Source organism: Anopheles coluzzii, chromosome 3 (assembly GCF_943734685.1).
Source record: "Anopheles coluzzii chromosome 3, AcolN3, whole genome shotgun sequence".
NCBI classification, from domain to species: domain Eukaryota; kingdom Metazoa; phylum Arthropoda; class Insecta; order Diptera; family Culicidae; genus Anopheles; species Anopheles coluzzii.
In genome coordinates this window covers 3,140,089-3,166,116 of record NC_064671.1, presented here as the reverse complement: position 1 = coordinate 3,166,116, position 26,028 = coordinate 3,140,089, and the positions used below count along the sequence as shown (strand labels likewise).

Here is a 26,028-nt window from a genome sequence, read left to right as displayed (position 1 = left end):
GCGTCGATGGATAGTTAATTGCCGGCTTGTCGTTAGGACGCAGCGCTATTTGTGCGTAAAGTGTGATACATTGTGTTTCGGCATTAAGATTTGAATACCGTAGCCGCGTGTACTAAAATGGAAGGAAGGGGGGGAAAACGGCAGAGAGAGAGAGAGAGAGCGGTGAGCAAAGGCTGTAAAATTGGAAATGTTCGATTGCCTCATTGAGGTGGAGGGCATAAAAAACAAAACAAAACAAAACAAAAAACGCTAATAATATTTTGTTTGCAAGCGGAAGGTGTAAAGTGGCTCATTCCCAATTAGGAGCGCTTGCCCAAGCATAAGGAACAACAAGTGCAAAGGTATGCCAGTGCATTTCACAAGACGATATACAAGTGATACGATGAATGAGTCGAACTGTTACAATGACGTGATCGTATAAACAGATTGGGTTAAAATTGCATTGCATGTACAGGTATTCCCCGATATACGCCATACTCGATAAATGCGATTTCGTTATCTTTTGTTTATTGTTTGTTTATTTGTCATTTTGTATCTTGCATAGATTTGCTGGGACACTTACTTGTATAATACAGGGTTTTCGAGGATTATATAGACATGTTCAGCGAGTTGTAGATTCGTTCAGGCATATAATAGACTCTTTCAGCGAGATATAGAATTGTTCGGAAGTAGGCGTTGACATGTTCGGTTATACTGTAGAGCTGTCACTTTCGTACCCCTTGGACTGCTGTTTGCATCATTCTCATCAGAAGGTAAACAAACGGTTTTCGAAAAAAATATGCTTTTTTTCAACTAATTTATGTAGTAAACAGCAAGAGGAATTATTATTTGCTGCTTTTAGGACATTTAAGTATGAAAAATTAAACATTGCGGCACAGGGTGTAAACATAACAAATGATAGCTCTACAGAATCGCTGAACATGTCAATGCCTACTTCCGAACAATTCTATATCTCGCTGAAAGAGTCTATTGTTTGCCTGAACGAATCTACAACTCGCTGAACATGTCTATATAAATCTCGAAAACCCTGTCAATCCTTAATTCATATACAAACTTAGCTCCAGCGCTATCAATAAGGAAACGAGAGACCATTGGTTTTAAACTGAGCTATACTAATATTGACGTCAAAGAATCTTTGGTATTTGTTGAAGCTATGTATCATTTGGTTAATAGGCGCATTGTAGGAATGTGCAGATCTTGAGAACGTAGGTCTTAACAGCTCACGTGTCCGGAGAGGTCGTTGAGGAGCATAAAGATTCAGCTTTTGTAGCAGGTAGGGAGAGTCTATGTCCCCGATGATTAACTTCGCGACAAAAGTAGCTTGTAATGCCTGACGTCTATGTTCTAAGGTTTGTAGACCAAGAAGCATGCACCGTGACAGGTAATCTAATTGTTGCTGATGAAGCCCATTTTAATCGGTATATTGCTATTCTGGAGAATCTTTTTTGTATGCTTTCTGTCCTAGCCGTCCACACGTGACAGTATGGGGAGAAAAGAACTGAGACTCTCTAGGATAGAACGTACTAATGCGGAATATAATGCTTTCAGACATTTTGGTTCTTTTATCTCAAGAGTTTGCCTGATTACAAATCCTAACATCCTATTGGCCTTGGTTATACGCGATATTCTAAATTTGACAGTTCTTTGAGCAAATTGCACTGATTTGAGACATCAATTGTCAAATGCAAAATAAATTCTCGTTTGGTTGAATTTAAAAATCAATTTTAAAAGGTATAAAATTGTAGTCTTGTGTTAAAATCAGATCCAATAACCTCATTGAGTGGCTAAAACCAACGACTTCATTGCCTCCAGTCCGCATTAATAGCTTTTAGCGGGTAATACCTGTATGTATCTTTTCCTTTGCAACATAGTCGCCATCGTCGTTTGGGTAGGCCCTTTCGCAGTAACCGAATAGTTAAATATGTTCAAATTGATTTAAAAATGATAAAATATTTAGATATAAGGAACACTATACAAACATCGGTGAACACATTTTTGTAAAGTAAAAATTATGTATTCATATTGAAATAATGTGTAAAACTAAAAAGCATTTTAAGTCTAGCAACACGATACGGATGCCCTTAGGAAGCTAGTTTGCGTTGTAGAACAGTACACTTAGACAATGGGCGATAGGATCAGGTGTTATTTTGCAACCGGTAAGAGAGTGTGTACTCCACTTCACGCAACCTTCCCAAATGCAGGCCTTTGTGACGCATACATGTAGTGGCATGTTAGACATGAATGATGAGGTTCCTTTATTATATTATCTCAATTAATCTAGGACGTAATTTTAGCAGCTCACTTAAGTCTGGGGGGGTGAATGGCTGCGGCCCGTAATGCAAATGATTCGTAACAAGGCTTTATCACGAAATAAAAATATATGCACATCGAGGCTGCAGATCGTACCGAGTCGCACCGAAAAGGGGAACTTGGCAATAATTGTTCTGCTGTGCGCAGAACGTGCACTGGTAGCGAATAGACGATATGTATATATATATATTTAATGCCTTTTCTTCATGCTAACACCTTCCTGCGTTGTGGTGCTCAGTGTGTTCCATTTGAATTCGTTGCATAATTGGCATACATTATTTTCTCCTAAATCCGAGTTTCCGAGATGTACGAACGGTCGCGGAACATGGGACGGTTACACAAAAAAGCCATGTAAGACGCAAAGTGTAGACATTTTTATTTATGGCGTAGTGGTGGGATACACCATCCATTGCCTGCTCCAAAATGCTACCAACGCATCGAGCAAAAATGCTGGGAGTAAGAATTTGCGGTGAAATGAGGAGAAGCGAGCTAATGTGAAATTTGTTTCAATTGGTATAAATTAAATTACCTATAATAACTCGAAAATTCTGCATTCATTAACATGGAGTGCTGTGCTGGATGCACGTTGCACCTAGTTGCACATGGTAAAGCAACAGCTTGCATGATGCCTAAGTATGTCTTACAGTACATAATATAGCAAGAAATGCCCGCACAAATAAATTTCAGTTCCTCACCATTACACTTGATGTCCATTGAGCCGGTATGGCTGGTATCCGTCATTCATTCAACACACTTGATGAATTGTGTCACGAAAATCCGTAACACGATAGCGATGGCGATATGTAAATAGACAAGTCCTTTTCGAGAATAAGTGAAATAAGCAACAGCAGTAATAAAAACAAGAACGTACAAGCGATACGGGAATGCTGGGCTAGCCAGGGCTGGTGAAAATGGTATATCACTGTTGTGATCTTTGAGTGCGACGTCCTCAACCACAAAGCGAATCCGTAGAGGGTAGAGCAGCATTGGATGGGGGATTAAGTTGACTTCTCCAGCGTTTGCTAGCGCGGGAACATTAGTAGCTAATTCTATTACGCCACGGAAGGGTGCCGATGGTGTCGTAGTGGCAACGAACCGAAGTATGCATTGCCATTGAGCATGGCAAAAGAAAGCATTTGCCAATGCGGGTTTGGAAGGGAAAAATCACGGTTTCCGTGCGTTGAATAGCTTGGACCTGACAAAGAATCGTTTAACATTACGGAGTGGTAGTCATCATTGTTGTTGTTGTCGTCGTTGTCCTCTCCCTCGATTTTCTTTTCGGGCGTGTTTTATTGCGAATTGATGTTGAACAACAGTTTGTCCATAACCTGTTTGTCGTTTGCTGGTCCGTTTGCTGGTGCTGTCGAGGGGGAAAGCATTGGAAACAGATGGGGTGCTCGTGGATGTGGGGGGAGATGGGGGAAGGGATAAAAAGAATGAAGGGATGGGAAGAGTGTGGCATCCGCAGGCAAAAGAGATGCAACAAGGACGAAACGAACGAACGAACGTGCGAGCGAGCGAACGAACGAACGACCAAGCGAACGAACGAGGCTGGGCGGAAGGATCCACTTGTGTGCAATCGGATCTCGGAAGATAAGAAGAAACATCGCGGTAGGCTTCACAGAGTTTTGGCGCTTCGCTGCTATGCAACCACAATTGCGGTCGCAACCACCGCCTGCTGCCAGGTTTGCGGTTTTACACCTTATGCAATTGCCCTCTTCTGTCTGGGCATGGGTTGGGTTGGTTCGGTGGGTGATTCCAATGGAACGGGGCCGCGGACGGAAGGACGGACCATAGAATGCGAGAGGGTGACCCGGGACCCGGGGAGTTAAAACATCACCTGTGCCTGTGCCTGTCCGTTTGGCTACCGCCTGCCTGCTATTGATATGCATTTATGATCTTAATATTCGACGTAGACATGATGTGCGTGCCCGTGCTCGTCGTGTGCGTGTTGTAGCACACTCTCTGTCGACTCCCATTGCTCGTGTTCGTGTTCGTGTGCTGTGTGTGCTGTGTGCGTGTGTTCGTGCCGTGGTTCGTGCTATGCGCCTTTAAATAGTTTTGGATGTTGTTGTTTACTAACGAATTGATAAATGTAAACGTGTTCCTTTTGTTTGTTGGTATCCGTGCGATTGTGTTAAGATTGTTTATCTTTCATTTTTGTGTTTTTTTTTTCTTCTTCTTCAAACAAACCCCTTAGCTAGTTTGTGTGTGTGTGTGTGTATGTGTGTATTTACAACTTCACTGAATGAATGGATGATTTCTCTTTTTTTTAATTTCAGATGCTTGTCCATAAAGCCACCTGAGAGGTATGCCTTCCAAAAATGTGCGATTGAATTAATTGTAGATGTAGCAAAACTTAAACCTAAAGCTAGCCAAAACCGTTCGAGAGTCGTGTACACCGTGTACGATAAGTAGTGCAGCCGTGCAATGCAATGCGCGCTGCAAAGTGGCGTGAAAAGCGACGGTTTTCCTTTTGTGCCTGTATGTATGATGGTACATTTTTCTAAAAGGTACGTTACTTATGCGGCAACATGATGCACTTAGGCTAGCGGTTCGTCAAGCGCACCATATGCTCTACTCCATGTCGCTGGTTCAGCAGGAACAGCAGGAACAGAGCGCACACTGAAGCGAACACGAATGCGAGGAGTCATTTGCGTGCGTTACAATGCGTACACACGGTCTCGCGACGTGTTGAAATCAGTCTTAAATGAGTCGCGAAAACAAAAACAAAGCAAAAAAAAAAAAAAAAAAAAAAAAAACAGAATCATCCATTCGAGGACGTTCCGGCGTTCAGCCTCGTTGAGGACCGGCACCGGCATGGCATCCAACCATCGACATCGGTTTGCTTTTGGCGTCGGACCGTCTCAAGACAAATCTACATCACATACCCCGTACGAATGAAAGGGAGCTACCATTTGAAAGATGCTATCTGAGGCAAAGTGTGTGTGTGTGTGTGTGTTTAATTCTTCAGCACTAGCTTCTATTTACGAGGCCGAAGGTGGCCTGAATTAACGATAGTCATCGGGGGAGGAGGGGGTGAAGAAAGCGGGGCGGGGGTGGTCTTAAGAGCAGATGGAAGAGGGATTTTTTTGTTGAAGAGAAGTCAGGCAAGGAGGCAATAGTGTATGGAGGGATCTAATGGAAAATTTATGCTTGAAAATTAATTTGTAGAAAATATAATTATTATTTTACTGCACCCCGATATAAATCACGGGAGTCTTGGGGAATGTACCACCGGTATTATCGGGTGGGGGGAGGGTTTTGCAATACGATAAGTTACAAATGGGTTCCTGCCGCAGTGCCGTCGTCCTGTCTTGTAACAGACAGCAAGGAGCTTGTTTTGAAAATCCATTGCACGGCAAAATCCGCGGTATAATAAAAATAAAGATAATAAAATGCATAAATCAATTTTCAACCTACAATTACAAGTACTTGCGACTCCCGTGCCACTAGTGTGGCTCCGTTTGCCACAACCGACCAAAGTTGGTCTTCATCATCCGGTACCATGCATTCCCCCGCTTTCTGGCCGTTTCCCTTTGTACGAAATCATAAATCGTCAGTGGTGGTATTTTAGCAAAGTTCTTAATGCACGTTTCACGAATGCTCACGCAGGAAGCACCGCAATAGGGTAGGAGCGTCTTTTTTAATTTAAACTTTTTTTTCTCTCTTGTACGTTGTTTGTTGGTGCAGATGGTAGGAGGGAAACCCGGGAAAGAAAGTAAACTTCAAAGTGAGATAGGTACACCACCCCATTCAGCGGGGCAGCCCATTCGATGAGAGATTAATGGAAGAAAAATTGAAAAAAAAGGTTTTGTTTGACACAAGTACACGATAGTCCTTTGGCTTGTTTGCTTTTTGCGCGAATGCTTCAGTTACAACTATTGATACAAAAGGCCCCAGCACCTATCGCCTACCTATCGCGTTATTGCCTAAATGAAGAAATGCCAAATTACAATATATTCCCATTTTTATAAATATAGATAGATTTTGCAACCGAGTCTAATGTTATACTAACAATCTCCCAGTCTTAACTCCAGTAACTCTCTGCTATCGCACAGTTCCAGGCCCGGCAGACCGCCGAAGCGAGGCCCGGTAGGACTCTCGATGCCGACGTCGCACATGCCGCACCATGCCCAGCTGAAGAAGCATCGGCTGGACAACGGAGAGTTTGTGTACGAGAATGGACATCTAAACGGTAAGATTTGCCAAGAGCGGGCAGGCACGGTGTCTATGATTGCGCGAGCTATATATGTACATTTAGATTAGAGACCCACCAAGCGTCAAGTGCGGCAATGCAATGGAACATTTCATAGGGATTATTGGATCAGTATTTTTGTTGTTGTTTTGATCAATACAATTATTAAGCAATTTTATGGTTGCACTTTGGAGTGTTCCGCCTGAATTAAAAATGCTACTTTTTTTCATTATTTTGATGGGTGGTTCAGTTCAATTCTTATTGGGTTATGTGGGTAGCACAGAAGTATAAAATACAGGGTTGCCATGGGTTCTCATACTTCTAGAACCCTTTCTTTCTTATAAGAAGTGAACTAGATGTGATGTGAATTGGAATCTATAGCACCTACTAGATTATAACAATCAGCCAGAAATTGGATTCCATTTGACATACAATTCCTGTTAGACTGGGTCGTTACGGCCTATAAAAGCGATGAAGGCTCTTTTGGTGAAAAATAATATACATTTATATGACAAAGGCCATAAAACGAATTATTGGTGTAGTTTGCTGATAAAAAACTATCTTAATAATTTATTTCGTGAAGTTTATGTAAAACGAATTGTAAAAAACTACATGTATTTAAAAAGAAGCTATCGTGCGAAGATTCCTATAGCTTGGTTCACCTAAACTATATACGAATGTCGTGGCTTATCGACTACCTCTATTGCTGTTTATAAGCACTGTTGCAGTGGCTAAATGTGCGGCTGTACTGTGCAACCCTCTTGCTTGATGTATATATTTATAATCGGGCCAATACAGCTTTACGTAAAGCATTGTGATCATTATTTGCCCGAGCCACGGCGGCGACGGCGGCGGCGGCCATTTTAATAGACGGTATGGGCGGCAAACCTTGGTTAGGCTTGGGTATATCAGCTATATCACGTGACATATGTGCAGGATTGCTAAACATTGTTACAGCCAGCAATATACGCATATTTTATTTCTGCTTGGCATACTTATAATTTGCATAATCAAAAAAGTCTATGCATCGCATTTTTTTCTGTGTGTGTGTGTGTGTGCACCGTGGCCTTTGTGGCGAAGTGGCAAAAGAAAACAGCCGAATCGCTAAATAATTGTCCGATACGATGAAGACTATACGAATATGCTGGTAGAAGCGCGTGTGTTGTTGCGATCACCTATTATTTGAGCCGTTGCAAAATATTTATGTTAATAGATTTACGGCCTCTATCGAAGGTGAAAAGCGATGCAGGCATCAAACCATCAAATCAGACGCATTCCGGGCGAGACTCATATGGATCCCCCCGGAACACACAGGCACCACAACCAACAGGCTGACGACGATCGATCGATTGTATCGCGAACGACACAGCGAAATATTAGAGAGTCTCGGCAGACGGAGCCGTGGGTACCCGTACGGCCCGACAACGGCCACGCCGCGTTGTTTGGTGATGATGGTCGGAACACGGAGAGCAGGCGAATGCAGATGCAGCAGCAGCAGCAGCAGCAGCAGCAGCAAAAGGAATACATAATAATAAATAACAGCTGGAAACGTTTAAAATGATTATACATGAAAGGCTCCATCACCAGCCGAAGCCAGTAAGGAAAAGTGCCCGAAGGACGACTGGGATGGCAAATACCCCCCTGACGGTTGGGGGACCGGGGGTAGGAAAGGCGGCACCGTGTGCGACGAAGGGTGTATCATATTGCGAAAGAATGTGCCAATTCCACAAACGATTGTCGAGAGAACACTTTGATCGCAAGCCTAGGCTTGGTAGTGGCTGCTTCCCTCTTTGATCCACGTGATTGGATAATGGTTATTCAATTTTGGGGGGGAGCTTTTGCCCTTTTTCGATTAGCAGAATGACACCCCAAAACCGGGACTGGGACTGGGGAGGACACTCTTAATATTAATAATTCCACGCTCCAAATTCATTGACGCGGCTTTTCCGTGCCTGATTTTTCCTTTTTCCGTTTTCGGTTGTTAAATGCCCAGATTTGCCCCGGCTGGATAAGTCCCCGCTGCTGGCAAACGGTTACAATGCACCCCCGACGCATCTGAACCACATACCGTTCATGCAGATGAACCCGCACCCGGCCGCCGGCGGACACCCGCTGATGAGCCCCGGCGTTAACCCGCACGGCATCCAGCGACCGGACGGGTCGATCATCAAGGGTCAGAACATTCCCGGCATGGAGGCGATTGCAAGGTGCGTTGTGTCGTGTCTGTCCACGAAAGCCCATGAACCCAGTCAGTTGCTCATTCGCAGGTCGCATCACACGGGGATTTGGGAAAATTGCAGAGCTGCCTACGAGGATATAGTGAAGCATCTCGAAAGGTGAGTCGATAGCGATAAGTACGAAGCAACTGGCAACTGGCGCGCGAGAGAGTCGGAAGTCATCGTCGCACCAGAGAATAATCGATCGCGGGATCACCCTTGCCGTGTAGAGAAGGAGTAGGGAAAATAAACAATGTTAATGTTGTGCTCTTCGTTGCCAGTTGTCTTCGCTTACAAATCGATCGTAACAGGTTGCGAAGAATGAGTGAGTGGGGTCGGTTGTGCATATAATTTATACGTTTCCACTAACGTCTCTTTGTGTACGTGTGCTTGTTGTTTTGTTCCTTTTTTGCTGCTGCTTTCTCGAAATCATCGTCATCGTCGGGCGTTTTTGCTGATCGCGTGAGCTTAGACTGCGAGAGGAGCGGGGCGATGACAGGACACCAAACGTTGACCACAAGCCGCGAGATCTGAGCTCACAGGGCAGTGGTAAGTGTACCAAAAGGGCAGTGTGGTCCCGCCCGATTCGTCACGTGGAGGGCGCAACCCTCGTTGGCTCCGGCCGCGCGTAAAGGGAAGCAAATATAACTCTTTCTGTCATTCCATTTGTTTCCTCCCCCCTCCCTCCCGAAACAGGTCCACCGCTGGCAGACTCCCCGAACGGCCAGAGTCCAGCACTGAACCTGTCCAAGTCGGGCGTCGGGGATCATGGGGGTGGTGGCGCTAGCGGCGGCGGAGGAGGCGGTATTGGTGGTGGCGGAGCTGGCAGTGGCAGCGGAGCGCAAAGCGAACGAAGCAACCCGATCTCACCGGAACCGTCCGTGCATGAGGAGGACGAGAATATGAGTGAAGCCAACATATCCGACACGGAAGAACCGAACGATAAGGACGAAGGTAGGTACTCCACCACCATTGCGTGCGCTTGTACGCGAATGCGCTGTTCCCCTGGTGCTACACATACTTCTTTGCTTCTGCTGCACTTTACCCAACACAGACATTAGCGACTGTGACCGGGACCTGCATTCGCCGGTGCCAGCCGTCATGCCGGTCCCGCCGGATATGGAGGCCCATCGGCAGCAGGCGCTGAATTATTCGAGCATGGCGGCCAGCGTTGCTGTTGGCGCGGTGCCCACCGGCCAGGACCCGAGCATATCGTCCACCGAGACGCTACTGCGGAACATCCAGGGCTTGCTGAAGGTTGCGGCCGACAATGCCAGGCAGCAGGAGCGTCAGACGTCCTACGAAAAAGGTAAATTGGCGCGCAAATGCGCGACTGTCCGGCAAGGGTTTCGGGAGTTCGCTGTGGCCCTTCCTGCGCAATAACGACGAAACGCGACAAGTGATCCCATCCATCCATCTGTATCCATTTTGTGTCCATCGTTGATTGAAGGACGAGGTTGGGCTGGGGCTAAGATTGAGGATAACGGTGCGCTCCAAATCGAATTATTCCGGTTGGCAGTGGAACCCGTGGTGTTGTTGGTGGGTTTCGGGAGTTTTCAGATTCAAATAATACCACCACCACTCAGACTCTCGGTATGTCTGGCTCTGCTCCTTCGTACCAGCCACGATCGCATCGATCGATCGATGCGATGCGCTTGCGATGCGATCGGGAGAATTCATGCCCTTTTGCCTTAATATGAATGTAGATAAACGATTTCACTTTATAGGTCCATAATTAAAGATAATTGTTATCGATTTTGCGCCTTTGTTTTTTGCCCCATTCTGCTGGGGAGGCTGGTTTTGTTTTGGCGTGGCTGACAGAGCTCGCGGGCCATCGAATTCCGTCCCGAAAGGTCCGAATAAGATCAACTGCTTCAACATGTTAGATTTCAATTCCACTCTGTCGTTTTTTTTTGTTGTTGGTGCTTCCCCCCCCCCCCCCCCTCCTTTCTTGACGACACCGTGTGTCGGCGGGACCTGTGTGGTGGAGATACCCGACGCATGATGGATCTCCCTTTCTTTCTGGGAGACAGATAGAGAGAGAGAGAGAGTATCGCAGTTGTGCATAAGTGGTCGTTTTGAAAATTCATCAATTTATTATGTTTCATTCCACCCTTTTTGGGGTTGAATCTTGGAATTTTGAAATTGCATTTCCCCGAGGACGGACGATGCGACAGAGGACGGGCCAGAGCAGAGTAGAGCAGGGCAGAACAGAACAAGTCCGCCAGATCAGTGATCCACTAATAATGATCGTTTGCCAGTTGTTTTATCGTAAAAAGCAATGTTTACGCGAATTAACCTATCATTTTCCGTGAAGGCAGCGTACACTTTTCGATTATGCTTTGCGGTGCAGTTTCGGAAATCTCGCCCTGGAATTGAGCGTCTCCCGTAGTAGAGTGGTATTTTCGCGCGATGATCGATATGATTCCGATTAGCTCGAATTTGATTTAGAAAGAAGGAATAAAAAAAAAAAAACAAAATGCTACAGATGAGCCAAAGTGTGGTATTCAGCAGAATTTGTTGAGAACACACCAGTTCTGATGGACGGACGAGTTGGATGGATCAGATGGATCACAGGCCCAACAGGACCCTTGTCGTCGTGTTGGAGTTGGATGCGTTCCGGTGGTGCATTGGGAAGAGGAAGGCAGTTATGAAGAGTTGTTTTAATTATAATTCGCACAAATGTGTATACTTTTCTCCTTTTACATATTTATTGTCCGTTGGGCCGTTTTCGCAGCCGAGCTGAAGATGGACGTAATCAGAGAGCGCGAGGTGAAGGACTCGTTCGAGCGTCAGTTGGCCGATGAAAAGCGACTGCGAGGTAAGTCTGCGAGAACGTGATCGAGACCGATTGCGCGATCGCATCAGTGCCGTGGTGTTGTAGTGCGGGAATGCTTTCCGCTTTTCCTTTCAGGCCCTCTCTTTTTTTCGTCTGCTTTTGATTTGGTTGACGCTCAAACCAAATGCATCGATTCCTGTCCCAGATTACATCTTTGGCGGGTTCGCCAGAAATTGGTTCGCCGAAGCTGGCTGGGGGCTCGGTCAAAAAGGTGCATCGCTTTTTTGAGTTAATCTTTTGTTTTACACCGTTTTTGCGTCCCCTTTTTTTCTTCTGTGGGTCCGATGTTCCCCTCCCCCGGGGCCAACCGATTTTCACTTCTGTCTTTCATTCCCGCTGGTTGGAATGATTGATGAAATTGCGTCAACGATTTAGCATCATAAATCACATAATTTAAAAGACTGGAAACTTAATCAAATTGAAGTAACATTTTGTTTCTTTTGCGGGATGTTTTTTTCCTGCTGCTTCTTTTGCTCTTCCCCACCGTCCCCTGGGTCCTTTGGCCGTTGCAGCACTGTACCAAAAGCGGTTCAAGAAGGAGCGCCGATTGCGGATGCAGATACAGGAGCGGCTGGACGGGGAGCGCAAGCGGCGCGTGCAGCTAGAGGACATCATCAAGGCATCCGGCGCGCCGGCTGAAGCGCTGCGAATCATTGCAGGTAAGCGATAGCATCGGATAGCGCCCGCCAGAAGCCATTGAATGCTGAAGCAGCACTCTCGCTCTCTGCCCTTGTTATCGGCCCACTTTGTGACATGATACGGGTGTGTTGTTTTGTGTTTTTCCTTCGGGGTAGAAAACATAAGTAGCGATCAGCAGCAGCAGCAGCAGCAGCAGCGCGAGAAGGAGCGTGAGCGCGACTCGGAACGTGAGAAGGACCGGGAAAAGGAGCGCGAGCGCGACCGGGACCGGCGGGAGCAGGGACGTGATAAAGGACAGGAACGTGAGCGAGAGCCGCTGCATCATCAGCAATCGTCCTCGTCCTCATCGGTGGATCGGAATCATCGCGAGCACCGGAGCACTATCGAGGAGTCGTTGCGCGCCGGCGATCGGCATCGCGTCGAGGTGGAGCGCGAGCGGCGGGCGTCCTCGTCCGAGCGGTACTCGAAGGAGGATAGCCCGGCGCCCAACCTGTCGTCATCGTCACGCCCGAGCCAGGAAGTGTCGCCTTCCCAGCCCCCGCTCAGCGAGGGCAAATCGTGGAACTATCCCGGCCTCGACATCATGGCCACCGGGGCCTTCTGGCAGAATTATTCCGGTAAGTAACGAAGCGAGACGGTGGGACGGGACGGGACGTTGGGAGTGTAGCGATTTGAATTATAGACAACAAAACGAAGCGAGCGACATTCGATATGCAAATGGCTCATGCATTCATAAAATTTCACAAATTGCATTATCAACGCTATTGAAAATCGTTGAACCGCGCAATTGCTGTTTGCCAACCGGGAAGCCCGCCCGCAGCCGCTCTTTACCGCACCACCACCGCGGAAACGAAAGGGGCCCGGGCCCGATTACAACAAGGGGGAAAGCACAAAGTGGCCCTCAAGAACGGCATCAAGCACCAGAAGGAGGAACAGGAGAAGGAAAACGCAACAAAAAGGATCCGCAACAACGGGCCAGTCCGCTTTGTGCCTTGTGCCTTCCTTCCTTCGATACAAATGATGACAATAATGATGTCAATCGTAACGCCGTAACGAAGTTAGATCCATTTTCATAATCATTTTGCAATTTTACATCAATCTATTTATTTTATTTCTTTTCCAACTTCGCTCCGAGGGGATGCGAACGGGAAAACTTCTCCCAAAACAGAAAAAGGAAAGGGGCGCCACGCACTAATCGCTTTTCTCGGCGAAATGTGCTGCCACTTTCACCGTGGCGGTGCTGGTCGCTCGTTGTTGTTTGATTTGCTTCCCTGTCCCCCCCCACCCCGGTGTTCCGGTAAAGTTGCGCTGAAGCGGAGCGTTTTTCTTTCTTTGCCAGCCAGCCAGCCAGCCTTCCGGCAATTTTTGGTCCGCGAGGTTAACGGCAACGACTTGACACAGTGGTGGTACGCACAATTTTTCTGTCGATGAAAAATTTAAATATATATTAAAAGTAAAACAAAGCAAATTGGTCGGTTTCTGCTTCGGCTGGTAGCTGCCTTTTATCATGCAGATGGGCCACAGGGGGGGAGGGGCACAGAGGAGGGGGGGATTTGGGCTGTTTTGTTGTTGCCAAAGTACATGCAACCATAAATGTTTTTTACCATGTTTCTCGGTGCGTGCGTGTGCGTCATTGTAACTTCTTGGAACGCGAAGCAGACTACTTTCTTTCTTTCTTCCTTGTTTTTCCCGCGGGCCCGAGTACGGACACATATACACATTCTGCCCCGTTTCATTACTTTTGCTCCTCGGCGTCGGATGTATTTGTATTAAATGTTTTTCATAAACATAATCCAATTTATTCATTTTTTTGCTCGTCCTTCTCCTGCTCGTCCTGCTGCTCGTCCCGGTTCCTCCCATCGGCCCATGGGCTGGCAGGCGGCTCGGCGTTGTGTTATTATATTCAGATAATGGTTATGGTTGACGATGACGGGAAAAAAGGGCCAAGGCCTACTACATCCAGGTATAAGGAAAGGGCTGGGGTGAGGACGCTCGGCCGGGTGACGAAGGGGAAAAATGGTTCGCTTTCGGCAAATAATTTCTGCGCGGTACGGCTGGAACGATGGAAGCCAGGGGAGGAAGCACGAAGAGGAGGGTTACGGTTTCGTGAAGTGAAAAGCTGCCTGAGTACGCAGTAAATTCATGCATTTCTAAGTACGGGATGGTACGAGGATTTTGGGTGGTGTATCCTTTCCTTTTTTTTATTTTCCGTGGCTAACGCTAAAAAATCCGAAAATCACATGCGGCGCCTGCCGCAAGGCTTAGCCAGCGAAAAGAAACAAACCGTGAAAAGAAAGCGCCCCGCGTGAAACGGTATCTGCGAGGGTGCAGCAGCAGCAGTAGTGACGTCGACGGCGAAGGAAAAGGAACGCGTTTTCTTTACTTTTGACGTTTCATGCCAAACAACCCCCTGTCCAACGGCAACCCCTGGTGTCTACCGGGCTGCTGCTGCTGCTGCTGCTGCAGTCAAAGTAGGCTATGATATGGCAAGTGAGACATCATAAACAGAAGAAAAAATTGATTCAATTTCACGCTAGGCTACGAGATGATCCATTTACTTCGGGTGCGCTACAGAGTCAGCAAAAACGGTGGTGGCCCCATCATCGCCCAAGAATCGTTGGTGTGTGTGTGTGTGTGTGTACGCTTTGTGTGTTGATTGTAAAGGTGTCCTGAAACGGTTTTTTTTTTGTTTCCCTTTTCGTTTTTCTTTTGTCAACGCTGCGTCGTATTCTTGGGCACTTCCCTCGCCCCGTAAGAAGCAAATTCGTGTCGTGGGTGCGCTTGGAGAGCAATTGTAGCGGTGTGGTGTGTTTTTTTTTATTACTACTGTACCTATCTGTTGCCTCGAGTGACGATTGTGCCGCGATTTCGCCTGTCCCGCGTAGACGTAGACTCTCGCCAGGTAGAGGTTTTTTATTTTTTTCATTTTTAATTTCTTAATACTTGCCACGGGATATGGGTTTTGTTTCGCTTTGGGTACTTTTTTCGTTCCTTTTTATTTGGTCCCCGGCCGGGCGCGCTAGGGGAGCCATCACACACCTGCCCTCGCAAACCGGAGTAGCTTATTTCGGATTTACAACAGGATTTTCTGCACAATGTCACCATGGTTACGACGATGGGCGGCGGTGGATGGGCACCCTCGCTCTCGCGTGACATGCACGCCACACTTGAATTGCCGGCAAATCAGTTTAATTCTCCAGGCGATAATCGCCGCAGAAGCGTTTTGTGAGGAAGGAAGAAAGCGGCACATTCCGTCATAGTTATGCTGCAAGGCCCCCGGGGGTCGAAAACGGGAGGCACTCGTTTTGATAGAGACGCAATGGTTGTGGTGTGCGCCCGTGGGAGTTGTAGCACGGTTAAAGCTAACTAATTTTACGAAAGAACATTGTTAAAATGTCTTTTGTAATGGAGCTTTGTTTGCATACCCACTAGCAAGACATTAATGGTATTACCAAAAAAGAAGAAGGTTATGAATGCGACGAGTATGCAGCAGTGAATGTGAGAGATTGTGCCGTTGATTCGTTCTTTTCTTCTGCTTTTGTATATTTTGTCTTTACAGAATCGCTAGCCCAAGAGCTGGAGCTGGAGCGGAAGGCACGGCAGCAAGCCGCGGAGGGGGAAGTGAAAGGGCCGCTGCAGGATCGCTCCAATTACTATAAAAACTCCGTACTCTATACTAGTGCCACTTAGTTCAAATTAATGCTAATCTTTACAACCACATTTTCAACACCACTATTCGTATATTGGTATCGCGTAACACATGTGCAATTATACTAAATCTGCAAGATTCGTGCATCTCACGGTAGCCGTGAATATGACAATTCATTATCCGGACGACCACTACGTAACAGCCACTGGCCGACAACATATTTCAGCAAGCAGCAGCAGCAGCAGCAGCAGCACCGTCACATTTAAATGTACATTACATGCAGGTGCATGCCATGACGCACCAAAGCCGGAGGGGAAGCACCGGGAAGCAGCGACGGCGACAGGCCGAGTATTAAACAATGAACGAAACGTTAAACACACCTTTCTTTACAACAATGCAAACTATACATTTGTACACTGTTCGTGAACCTTCTTCAACTGGCAAGTCCCACAGCAAAGCGCCACGCCACGCATAGAGCGATGGAGCTGCGGTGTGTGTTTGCTAAGAACGCTAAGAAGGGTCTAGAGACTGCTGTGCACCATGATACGAGCCCGACTAGGAAAGATACATAGATAGAGCTTCGAAAAGCCATAATGTCGCATCCAGCAAAGGAACATCTTGCGATCTCAAATCTGTGCATATTTGCTCTCACCTGATTTGATTTCGGTTCGGATTGATCCAACAAGCTGCACGCTCTCCGATGACAGGAACGATGGATAGGAAGAATTCTGTGTCTTTGTTTTTTTTTTTAAATAGAACATTAGAGATAGTCTAGCAGAAGCTGAAGCAGAAGCGGGGCAAAATTGGTAAAAAAGAAAGAAAAAAAATCACCCTGAAATAAACCTTTTTACACGAAGTATTGGATAAATAGTATAACCTACGGATGAATTTTCATGGAACATCGCTAACATCATATTTAGAACTTGTATAAATAATAGCAGAGCAGACGACGTTTCGACTGGTAGACACAAATGCGAACTAAGCAACGCGACTATCGACAAAATTATTCGATAAGAGATATGAGCAAGCGAATGCGCATAGCAAGGAAGGAAAAAGAACAAAAAAAAACATCATAAGAATGAGAAAACATTTTATAAAATCAATCTTCGTATGTCTTTGTGTTACAACATAGCAGAAGCAGTTTGCAAAGGTGGCAAAAATGGGTTAGATTGTAGCTCACATACAGGAGGGTGTACAAATGGATTATTATTAATTGGTCGAAAAAGGCAGCAACATTATAAGTGGTTTTTTTTCTTTTTAATTATTGCATTTAACCGCTGAAAGGGGTGCAGCTTAATTTTTAATTGTAGCCGTTTTGATTATTTATTTTTCGATTATATTTATCGTTTTAACAGACCGCTCACAGGCCCTCTATGTGAATCACTGTTAGATTGTTGGCAACGATTAATTTCGCTTCTAAATTATCATACAAGCTTATTGTTATGAGGTCTAGGTTTACATGTAACTGTATTTCAATACACAAAATATGAAATGTGCTATGTGCTACAAAACACAAAATAAACCTGTATTAATTAGCATCAGCGAGTCTTCCCGCGCGGCCTATTGTGTCATTTGTGTTGATGTTTGGGATGGGATAATAATTGGTTTTTTTAAATAGCATATATTTATTATTTATAAAATCAGCTACACACTGATTGCAACACGCAATACAACACTGGCAAAGGTAAGGTAAAAAGGAATATCTAAAAATCATTGATATCCACATCGATATCCGGTACCATGGGTTTAAGCCCCAATGAACCATACCATGAATGATGAGTTTCGTATAATAAAAATAAAGTTTGTATCTCTCATGGCCGGTCTCGTAGTACAGTCGTCAACTCGTACGACTTAACAACATGCCCGTCATGGGTTCAATCCCCAAATAGACCGCGCCGCCATACGTAGGACTGACTACCCAGCTATGAGGGGGAATCAATTAGTCACTGAAAGCCAAGCCCACAAGTGGGTACAGGCAGGCCTTGACCGACATCGGTTGTTGAGCCAAAGAAGAAGAAGATCTCTCATGGACTAACAATCTCACTGAATAAATCGACTATACGATATTAGAAATACTCCACTGCGGGACTTACGTCCTTGAATTCGGGACCTTTTTTCGGATCCAAATACAGTGGAGCGCCGTTTACCAGGGTATCTTTTATCCGGCTGTCCGGTTTTCCGTGTTGTTGAGAAAGGACAAATTAATACAAACGTGACATTGCGTTGTGAGGAGGATATTTGAAAGTTTATCAGAGCACATAACAAAAAAACATCATAATTCATGAACAAATTCAAATACAGTGGAGTGACGTTTATCTGGGTACCTTTTATCCGGCTTTCCGTTTATCCGTGCTGTTGAGAAATGAGAGCTCAATACAAAAGTGACATTGCGTTATGAGGAGGATATTTGAAAAAGCGGTTATAAGAGCACATTGTTATAACAAAAAACACTATAATTCATGGCAAATTTCAAATATTCTCTTTGGAAAAACATGAATTTAATGAAAACTGGGTTATTTTTATCAGAAAATAAGAAAATTTTCCAAAATCTTTTCAGGAATTGGTAATAAAATAATCATTTGACTCATTACCCGTGTTATTCGCTTATCCGGGCGAGTTCAAGTCCTGAGAAGCCCGGATAAACGGCGCTCCACTGTATTCTAATTGGAAAAATGTGAAGTTCAGTGTTTTGCGAATATCCGGGCAAGGTCCAGTTCCGATGAGCTCGGATAAACGGCGCTCCACTGTACAGACGAATGTCGAGGGACATATGTACAGGAAACATAAGCGAATCGGTGTTTACACCAATCTAAACCAGCGGTCTGCATTATAACATTTGATAATAGCCTGCAGATCTTGATTGGGTATAAGACAGCTCTTTCCCCTGTGCAGAATTACAATACAACGGTTTTTTTTAAATAATAATTTGGTTCGATAAATATTTCTAGTATTTTGAAAGATTTCGGCTTGGCAACCACTGACAGAGAGTCGACGCAGCCATTTTCTTCCGGGAGATAGTCTGGCTGCGTACGTGCTGAAAATTTTGTTGATGAAACTTTTCAAACTGGACTGAATTGTGCTGCTGCTTTGAATTTTGCATCACTGAACCTTTTAGTCGGACATCAACAATGTGGAAATACCTTTACACATTCAAAAAGCCCGTGTAAATAACTAATAAATAGCACTCAATAAATTTCACCGTTGCATCATTGTCTACGCTGGTCACCTTGTTCAGGCTAAGCTGTCCGCCGTCATGACAGCTGTGAGCGAATCGTGGCCGTACCTGATCTTCAAATGCGTTGTAAACGTCACACAATTTGTTGGAAGGTGTAAACAAAGCGGCCATTCGGGCAAAATATTCATGGGATTTTTATTTCTCTGATTTGCTACAGCCGGTCTTCTCGCTAACTAAACGATATCGCCCATCGAATAGGCTAGTAATAACGCGCGACAGCTGCTACTGTGGCGGACAAACCTAGTATAGTGTAGAAATTGGAAGAATCAAGCAGGCAGGCATGAACGAAAGGACGGTGCGGCGTTGTTTGCGGATATGTTTCGCATTTTTATGTGTTAATAGCGTATTTGCTTTTCCGGAGCAAGGAAAATGGGATTTTGTGTTAACAAAGGTATGTTTCTTTGGAATCGTCCATTCGAATGGTTTCTTGTATCAGGGCAAATGCAAACGGGAAGGGGAGGGTGCCACGTTCAGCAGACGACGTAGAACCCACAGTATGGTGACGAAAACAAATGACACATATTTGCTGCTTCTTATCATTTTAGCGGAACACGTATATTCCAATACCGAAATCACTGTACGATGGATTCAGCATTTATGTACAGGGTAAGTGAAGGGCTGTAACCGGTCCGCGTTTGAAGTCGTCGGCGCGGGTTTGCTTATCATCACTGCCAACTTATCAATGACATTATACCGTAACTTCCGCATGTTTTCATTTTTTTTTTGCATTTTAAAGTCACTTGCGAGGCAGCACAGACCCGAACGAGTGCCAGCCCGGAAGTACGTGTGAACATTTCCTGGAGCCTTCGGGAGCTAAAATGTTGGCAAGAATATGTGAGCTATGTGAGTGTGGTGATCACATCTGCGAGCTGCTGCTGCGTTCCGGACTGTAACCTCATCTTACCTTTGCCCTTTTTAGTCCTATTTGCTTCAGGATGAACGTTTTCCTACGCGAAACAACATCACGCAGATCGACTCTGCAGTGTATCCGAACGTGTGCAGCAATGATCGGCACATTGTAATTCCGGAAACAAAGTTCGCTGCAGTCAACAGTCCCCTTCCGGCACCGTCTCGAAGAAGCATCGGATCGGTAAGAAGCATCAATCAAAGTAGGCAAATTGAAACCAGGAACTAAAGTGTGTACTGCTGTAAACCTTTTTCAGCCGAACAATGAACAGCAACCGGTGTTTACAGTGACCAAGGATGGACTTTACATCTTCATTTTGCGTATAGAGCCGGGAGAGAAGGATGGCGGTGCACGTGCGAATGGAGAGCAGGAAATGTTCGATGACTACACGGCGAGTGTACACGTGGAAATACGACGCCCGAGTGGCTATTTGTCAGCCGTTGATTGGCCGCTTTTACCGGTCAGTGTGGTGGAGTGAATTATTACGACTGACATATTCATGCCCTACTCTCTCCAATTCACAGTTTTACGGAGCTATGTGCTTGGTGTATGTACTGCTGGGCATCGTATGGTTGACGGTGTCCTTTTTACAATGGAGAGATTTGCTTCGTATCCAGTTCTGGATAGGAGGCGTAATTCTACTGGGAATGTTGGAAAAGGCCATGTTCTATGGGGAATACCAAAGCATCAACTCAACCGGAGTGTCCGTGAAAGGAATGGTGCTGCTCGCGGAATGGGTGTCCTGCGGAAAGCGAACGTTGGCCAGAATGCTTGTGATCATAGTGTCGCTCGGTTTTGGCATCGTGAAGTACGTACTTGCCGGACTTGCCAGGTTGGTGTTCTCATTATATTCTCATTTACACTTTTTTTTTTAATTAATTGTAGACCACGACTGGGGCCAATGTTGCATCGGGTCGTTGGGACAGGGGTGCTGTATCTGGTACTAGCGTGCGTTGAGAGCTTTTTGCGCATCATGCACACGAAGAACGATCCCAGCAACCAGATACTGGTTGCTAGTATACCGCTTGCCGTACTAGACTCCGCCATTTGTTGGTGGATTTTCACGTCCCTTGTGCAAACGACGCGCACTTTGCGTCTGCGACGGTATGTATGCGATGAACGTGCATATATTCTACGTTGCGTGTGAGTTTTAACAATGAACACGTTGCATTTTGTTTTTCAGGAATATGGTGAAGCTATCGTTGTACCGACATTTTACCAACACGCTCATATTTGCTGTGCTCGCTTCCGTGGTGTTTATGCTGTACTCTATTAAGGTGCACCGGTTTGCCGACTGCTTGACGGACTGGAAAGAGCTGTGGGTAGACGATGCGTTTTGGCACGTGCTGTTCTCGACCCTGCTACTCGTCATCATGATTCTTTGGCGACCGACGAACAACAACCAACGTTACGCGTTTACCCCACTGCTAGATAACCCTGAGGACGAGGATGATGGTATGTTTTGTGATTAAAATCAAGTACATTCATTATGTGAGATGCCTTAAATTTGCTTTGAATTTACACATTTTAGAAGAGGAAGAACAATTCGTCTCCGACGCGTACGGTGTAAAGATGCGTGGCACAAGGAGCAACTCGCCGAAACCGAACGCCAAGAGTCCGACTACGGACGAGGAAAATTTGAAATGGGTAGAGGATAACATACCGGCTGCTATCGCGGACGCGGCGCTTCCAGTGTTGGATTCGGACGAGGAAATTATCAACACGAAATTTGAGGTCTCCAAAATGCAGTGAACTACTACACGGTCGATGGGGAGGAGCGTCATCGACATCCTATGTTATATAGTATAGAGTGTAGTGAAGTAAGCTTGCCAGGTAATAATGAAAACTGTTTCAGTACTTTACATTGAGTTTCGTTCTAATCGCTTACGCATTAGCGGCATATGCGCAAGGACATCTGCAAGACAGTACATACATAGATGCGGGAGAATGAGTTTGAGTTCTAGTAGTACCTCCTCGCCGGAGGTATTTTGCATATGCGATGCGACTGTAAGGTGATACTACTTCGAACGGCACTAGTCAAACGATATATTTAACGACCCACACACATTGGACACATTGGACGAAACGACGAACGAAGGATGGGGACAGAAAGTATCGTACTATTCGAAGATTAATAGTATAGGGACGACGATAGAATTCGAAAAGACGAGGTTAGATTAAGTTCTTACGTGATTGGGGCTTCGTTCGACTTTTTTCTTTGGCGTAAGTTGTACGCGGTGATTAATTTCGTTGCGTTAATAATGCATCAATTAAAGTCTGATTTGGTTCAATAGAGTAGCTAACTGTAATATCCTCTCGATTATTAGCTATGGAATACAATCGACAATTCGATTGTTTCTAAAACAGAGCTATTAATTGATATGCTGCAGGGTGTTTTCATAGTAATTTAATATCTCTTGCATACCTAGAACAGAAAGTATGTTGATTCGAAATTTTTCTTTCGTTTGAACTGGGCTTTGACAAAAAAAAAAACGATGGTGTTATAGTATTGTTTCTCTATAATTTCTATACATATAGACACTCTTACGAGCCACAGTCTCCAAATTGTCCTTGTGCGATTGTAGAGAGATAATGTCGCATGAAGTGTAAGGTAGCCTAATAAAAAATACGTCTAATCATTCAGTCCTAAATCGTTTTAGAGAAATAAGTTTGATAAAGTTTATCCGAAAGGACGCTAATTGACCACTGTACTAATCTAAATTACTTACCACATTCTGGAGGTCCAAAGAAAAGCTGCTTCAAAGTGTCGCACAAAACGGTGGACGTGGAATGAACTATTACCACGTATATGCTCCTTAAACGATACTCTGAAGCAACAGTTCTAAATAGTCCCAATTTTTGTCAAATACATATCTGCTCTTTCTCTTTTACAGATGGAAGATTTATCGATGCATTCACAAACTATAGCTTTTCTACGTAAAAATAGTTTTTATTTTACAAAACAGACAATATAATACATTCAAATTCAGCAAAACCTTTTCAAACAAAGGTGTTTTGCATTACATTTTTTACCCTGCAACTGGGCAGTACAATGGTACAATCTGGATAGGAAATGATCTTTGTTTGGATTTTGCGTTGTTTATTGTAACAGTAATTTAATGATAGCATTGTGATATATCAGTAGAAAGTTCATCTTTCACTGGTGCTGTTGAGAAATGAGACAAAGTTGGTTTTGTTCTATATTATCATTACTCTTTGTTACGCGTTTCTTACATTCAACTGATTTTCATAAATACATTTGGCATTCCGATCGTGAAACGATTCCGGTAGCACTCTTCTAGACATTCTTACCTCCGACAAGTCTTTGCGGTACGATACAACCTGAATATACACCTCACCTTTGAGCTTGTGTGACACAAGTTTTTCATAATATTTTTGTTTTCCTCTCTCGACCCATTAACACGGGGGTGTAATGGAATAGATTTCACTTTAAAGCTGAAGAAGTACGTGCAGTAGATGTTTGTGTGTGTGCTGCTGCTTATGTACAATATGATGGACCAAGATATTGGGAGAGTGTTGGCAGAGTTTCTCGCTATGCAAGGCAGTGGATTTTAAATGTAAATTTTACTCATAAGAACGATAACACCCACCTTCCTGGGATTCTGTAAGGAACTGCTTTGAACTGCTTCTTGCGTATCAGCAACTGTCTGCAAATTCATTGTGCCATTGTGAGTACAGAACGCAGAGTGAATTGTTTCTGCATCTGAAACAATTAACCGTTTGGTTTGATTTGGGTGGTATGTAAGTACAGTTACCGTGCACTGAAGCAGATTTGGACTGTGTTAAGCAGAGTGAACCAAACGCTTAGGATGATGATGGTTGCCAGAGAGGTTTGGGCAGGGACTTGATGCGAGGAAACTCCGTTGTTTGCTAAAAACAGATAAAAGCGGATTGATGAGACAGGAAGATCATGTGCCGATCATTAGCTATTACCTTGTACTCTATCCGCCCGGCTAGCAGTAGAGAGGCCGGATTTGCGCGACTCAAGAATGGGAGCCTTTTGGGGCCTGTCGCTTTCCATGCTTTCCTCATTGCTTTTCCAGTAGACGGTTGATATGGTAGCGAGGCACTGAACGAGACGAGAGCAATTAATGAGCATGGCTGAGTTTGAACAGTTAAATACCTTTTACTTTGCCCAAGCAGAACACGCACCTTTAGCTTCAGGTCCCCTCGGCGGAAATGTTTGGGCTTGATACGAAATTCCAACCCCAATATTGAAGTCTCTAGATGATCCGGAGCGAGAGAAACTATTGTTGGATAGTGTTGAACGTACGCCGGATCGGCCAGTTCACTGTTGATGTACCACGCCAGCTGGACAGCTGGTTTGGATCGTGCCGAAGTGCAATTGACCCGCACATGATCACCGATCTGGTAGCGAGGCCTTCCCCCGGATATGAAGGGATCCGACTCTGGTAGCACTGTGGACATACACACACACACATCAGCCCATTAACGATGATCACTGAGATAGTAACAAGATGCTAAAGGGAAGGGTAGTAGTTGCCTTACTCACCGACCACCATCATTTCGCCGTTCTCGGCGACGGTTTGAAAGGAAGGCGCTTCCGCCGATGCTTCGCACCGATATTTGCCACTAGAGAACAAGTTGATGGACTCCAGCATCACGTGACTGTTGGTAGAGTTTTGCACCTGTGCCGCCGCGCAAAGAGGCGAATAAAAGGCAATTAAGTGGAATGCTGGGGGGAGGGTGGAAAGTTTAGGAAACACGTACATTCACCGTAATACCTTCCACTGGGAAGGTCTGTTGCGGAGGATCGTCCCGTGGCACGTAGCGATAAAACTCTCGCCCATCCTTGTACCACTTTACGGAGTACAGGGCTTCACCTTCCATATCATAGTGGCACTCGAGCTTGACGTCCTGACCTCGGATTGCGTGTTTGGGAACTCGCACTTCGGTCAGCTTAATGGCCAGCGCATAGTCTGCAACGTGGTAGCGTGTTAGAAATAAACGTTATAAAAGAAGTTGAATTCTATAGAAAGCGATTTGATATTGAACTTTCGTAGAAAATCGCAGTTTTGGAGCGTGGGAACAAGCACCAGTTAGACGTTGACGACAAAATCAACACATTAGCTAACACCAGATCTGTCTGTTGCAGTCTCTCTCACCTTCAATGATCGACAGCAGAAAAATGATCCATAAAATCAACACTCCATACTTTTTGCAGCTGGCAGTAGTAGCGTGCATCACCATTGGGAAAGCAAACCAATCAGCGATCGACACCGGCAATTGTTGTTCATACATAATAACGCCACACTACTTGTATGTGTCTTGGTACAAATATCGAGGATCGGTTAATCATTGGTCATCATCTTCAACATCATCATCACATAATCCTTCGGAAAATCACTCGTTGCCTTCGAGTGCGATTCGGCCGATCCATCGCGAGTTTACGGAGGTCACAGTAGGCGTTGTTAACTCACTCGGGATCGGAGTTCAGTTTGACATTTCCACGCTAGCACACTGTCGTTTCTTTTACAGAATATTGCACTTGTCCGTTTTAAATACCACTTTACGCGCTTGCATTCAGAATCCTGTGTCGAATCGAACTTTTTTAGGTGAATCGAACCCGCTAATTAGAACCGAAACGCGAAACTGTCTTCCACCAACGCGAATACGGGAAGCCACATCCAATGTCCCCGAGACACGGGCGACCACAGGCAAAGTCAGAGCAATTGTGATGAAGTTGAACGGTACCGCACGCAACTCGCAGCTCCTCGGCATTCGGGTGGCCGATGTGGCCGACTTCGGGCCCCTTCTGTGGAAAGTGAGCATAATTCTCGCTCTCACGCGCGCGCTCGCGATTTGGTTCTACGGCCGCGTCATAAACTCCCACACACATACTCGCGATGCGTGTCAGCTGGAGCGAATGCGACCCAATGCGAATGGGCGCAAGAACGAAACAGTAGTAGGCAGTGGCGTGTTTTGTCCCTCTCCGAGAGGAACCGAAGCGTAACAAAAGCACGCTCTAGAGCCCTTTGCCCCTTTAGCCGATT

At 45.3% G+C, this 26,028-nt stretch overlaps 2 protein-coding genes across 2 annotated transcripts in view; one reads left to right on the top strand and one right to left on the bottom strand.

Moving 5' to 3' along the window:
- Positions 1-22,636, top strand: part of LOC120956608 (uncharacterized) — a 26,818-nt gene extending 4,182 nt beyond the window's left edge. The window contains exons 2-19 of the mRNA XM_040378229.2: positions 4,593-4,619; positions 6,339-6,508; positions 8,502-8,715; positions 8,776-8,844; positions 9,197-9,273; positions 9,421-9,678; positions 9,779-10,033; positions 11,462-11,545; positions 12,076-12,222; positions 12,358-12,819; positions 15,762-15,868; positions 19,843-19,929; positions 20,006-20,176; positions 20,250-20,453; positions 20,518-20,801; positions 20,879-21,097; positions 21,177-21,448; positions 21,525-22,636. Coding sequence (XP_040234163.2) covers positions 4,593-4,619; positions 6,339-6,508; positions 8,502-8,715; positions 8,776-8,844; positions 9,197-9,273; positions 9,421-9,678; positions 9,779-10,033; positions 11,462-11,545; positions 12,076-12,222; positions 12,358-12,819; positions 15,762-15,868; positions 19,843-19,929; positions 20,006-20,176; positions 20,250-20,453; positions 20,518-20,801; positions 20,879-21,097; positions 21,177-21,448; positions 21,525-21,745 — 3,328 coding nt within the window. The 3' untranslated portion in view covers positions 21,746-22,636. The remainder of the gene's footprint in view (positions 1-4,592; positions 4,620-6,338; positions 6,509-8,501; positions 8,716-8,775; positions 8,845-9,196; positions 9,274-9,420; positions 9,679-9,778; positions 10,034-11,461; positions 11,546-12,075; positions 12,223-12,357; positions 12,820-15,761; positions 15,869-19,842; positions 19,930-20,005; positions 20,177-20,249; positions 20,454-20,517; positions 20,802-20,878; positions 21,098-21,176; positions 21,449-21,524) is intronic.
- Positions 22,476-26,028, bottom strand: LOC120960001 (uncharacterized). Its single transcript, XM_049608234.1, has 6 exons — positions 25,141-26,028; positions 24,746-24,954; positions 24,528-24,663; positions 24,167-24,432; positions 23,948-24,083; positions 22,476-23,884 (listed from the first exon to the last, which is right to left on the bottom strand). The coding sequence occupies exons 1-6, from the start codon at positions 25,274-25,276 to the stop codon at positions 23,766-23,768; spliced, it is 1,002 nt and encodes a 333-aa protein (XP_049464191.1). The 5' UTR covers positions 25,277-26,028; the 3' UTR covers positions 22,476-23,765.

Excerpts from the sequence above, each read along its gene's own strand:
- LOC120960001 (XM_049608234.1), bottom strand. The coding sequence starts at position 25,276 with ATGTATGAACAACAATTGCCGGTGTCGATCGCTGATTGGTTTGCTTTC. Across the intron at positions 24,664-24,745 it reads TGGAAGGTATTACGGTGAAT|GTGCAAAACTCTACCAACAG; the intron begins GTACGTGTTTCC and ends GCGGCGGCACAG. Across the intron at positions 24,084-24,166 it reads GAGGGGACCTGAAGCTAAAG|TGCCTCGCTACCATATCAAC; the intron begins GTGCGTGTTCTG and ends CGTCTCGTTCAG.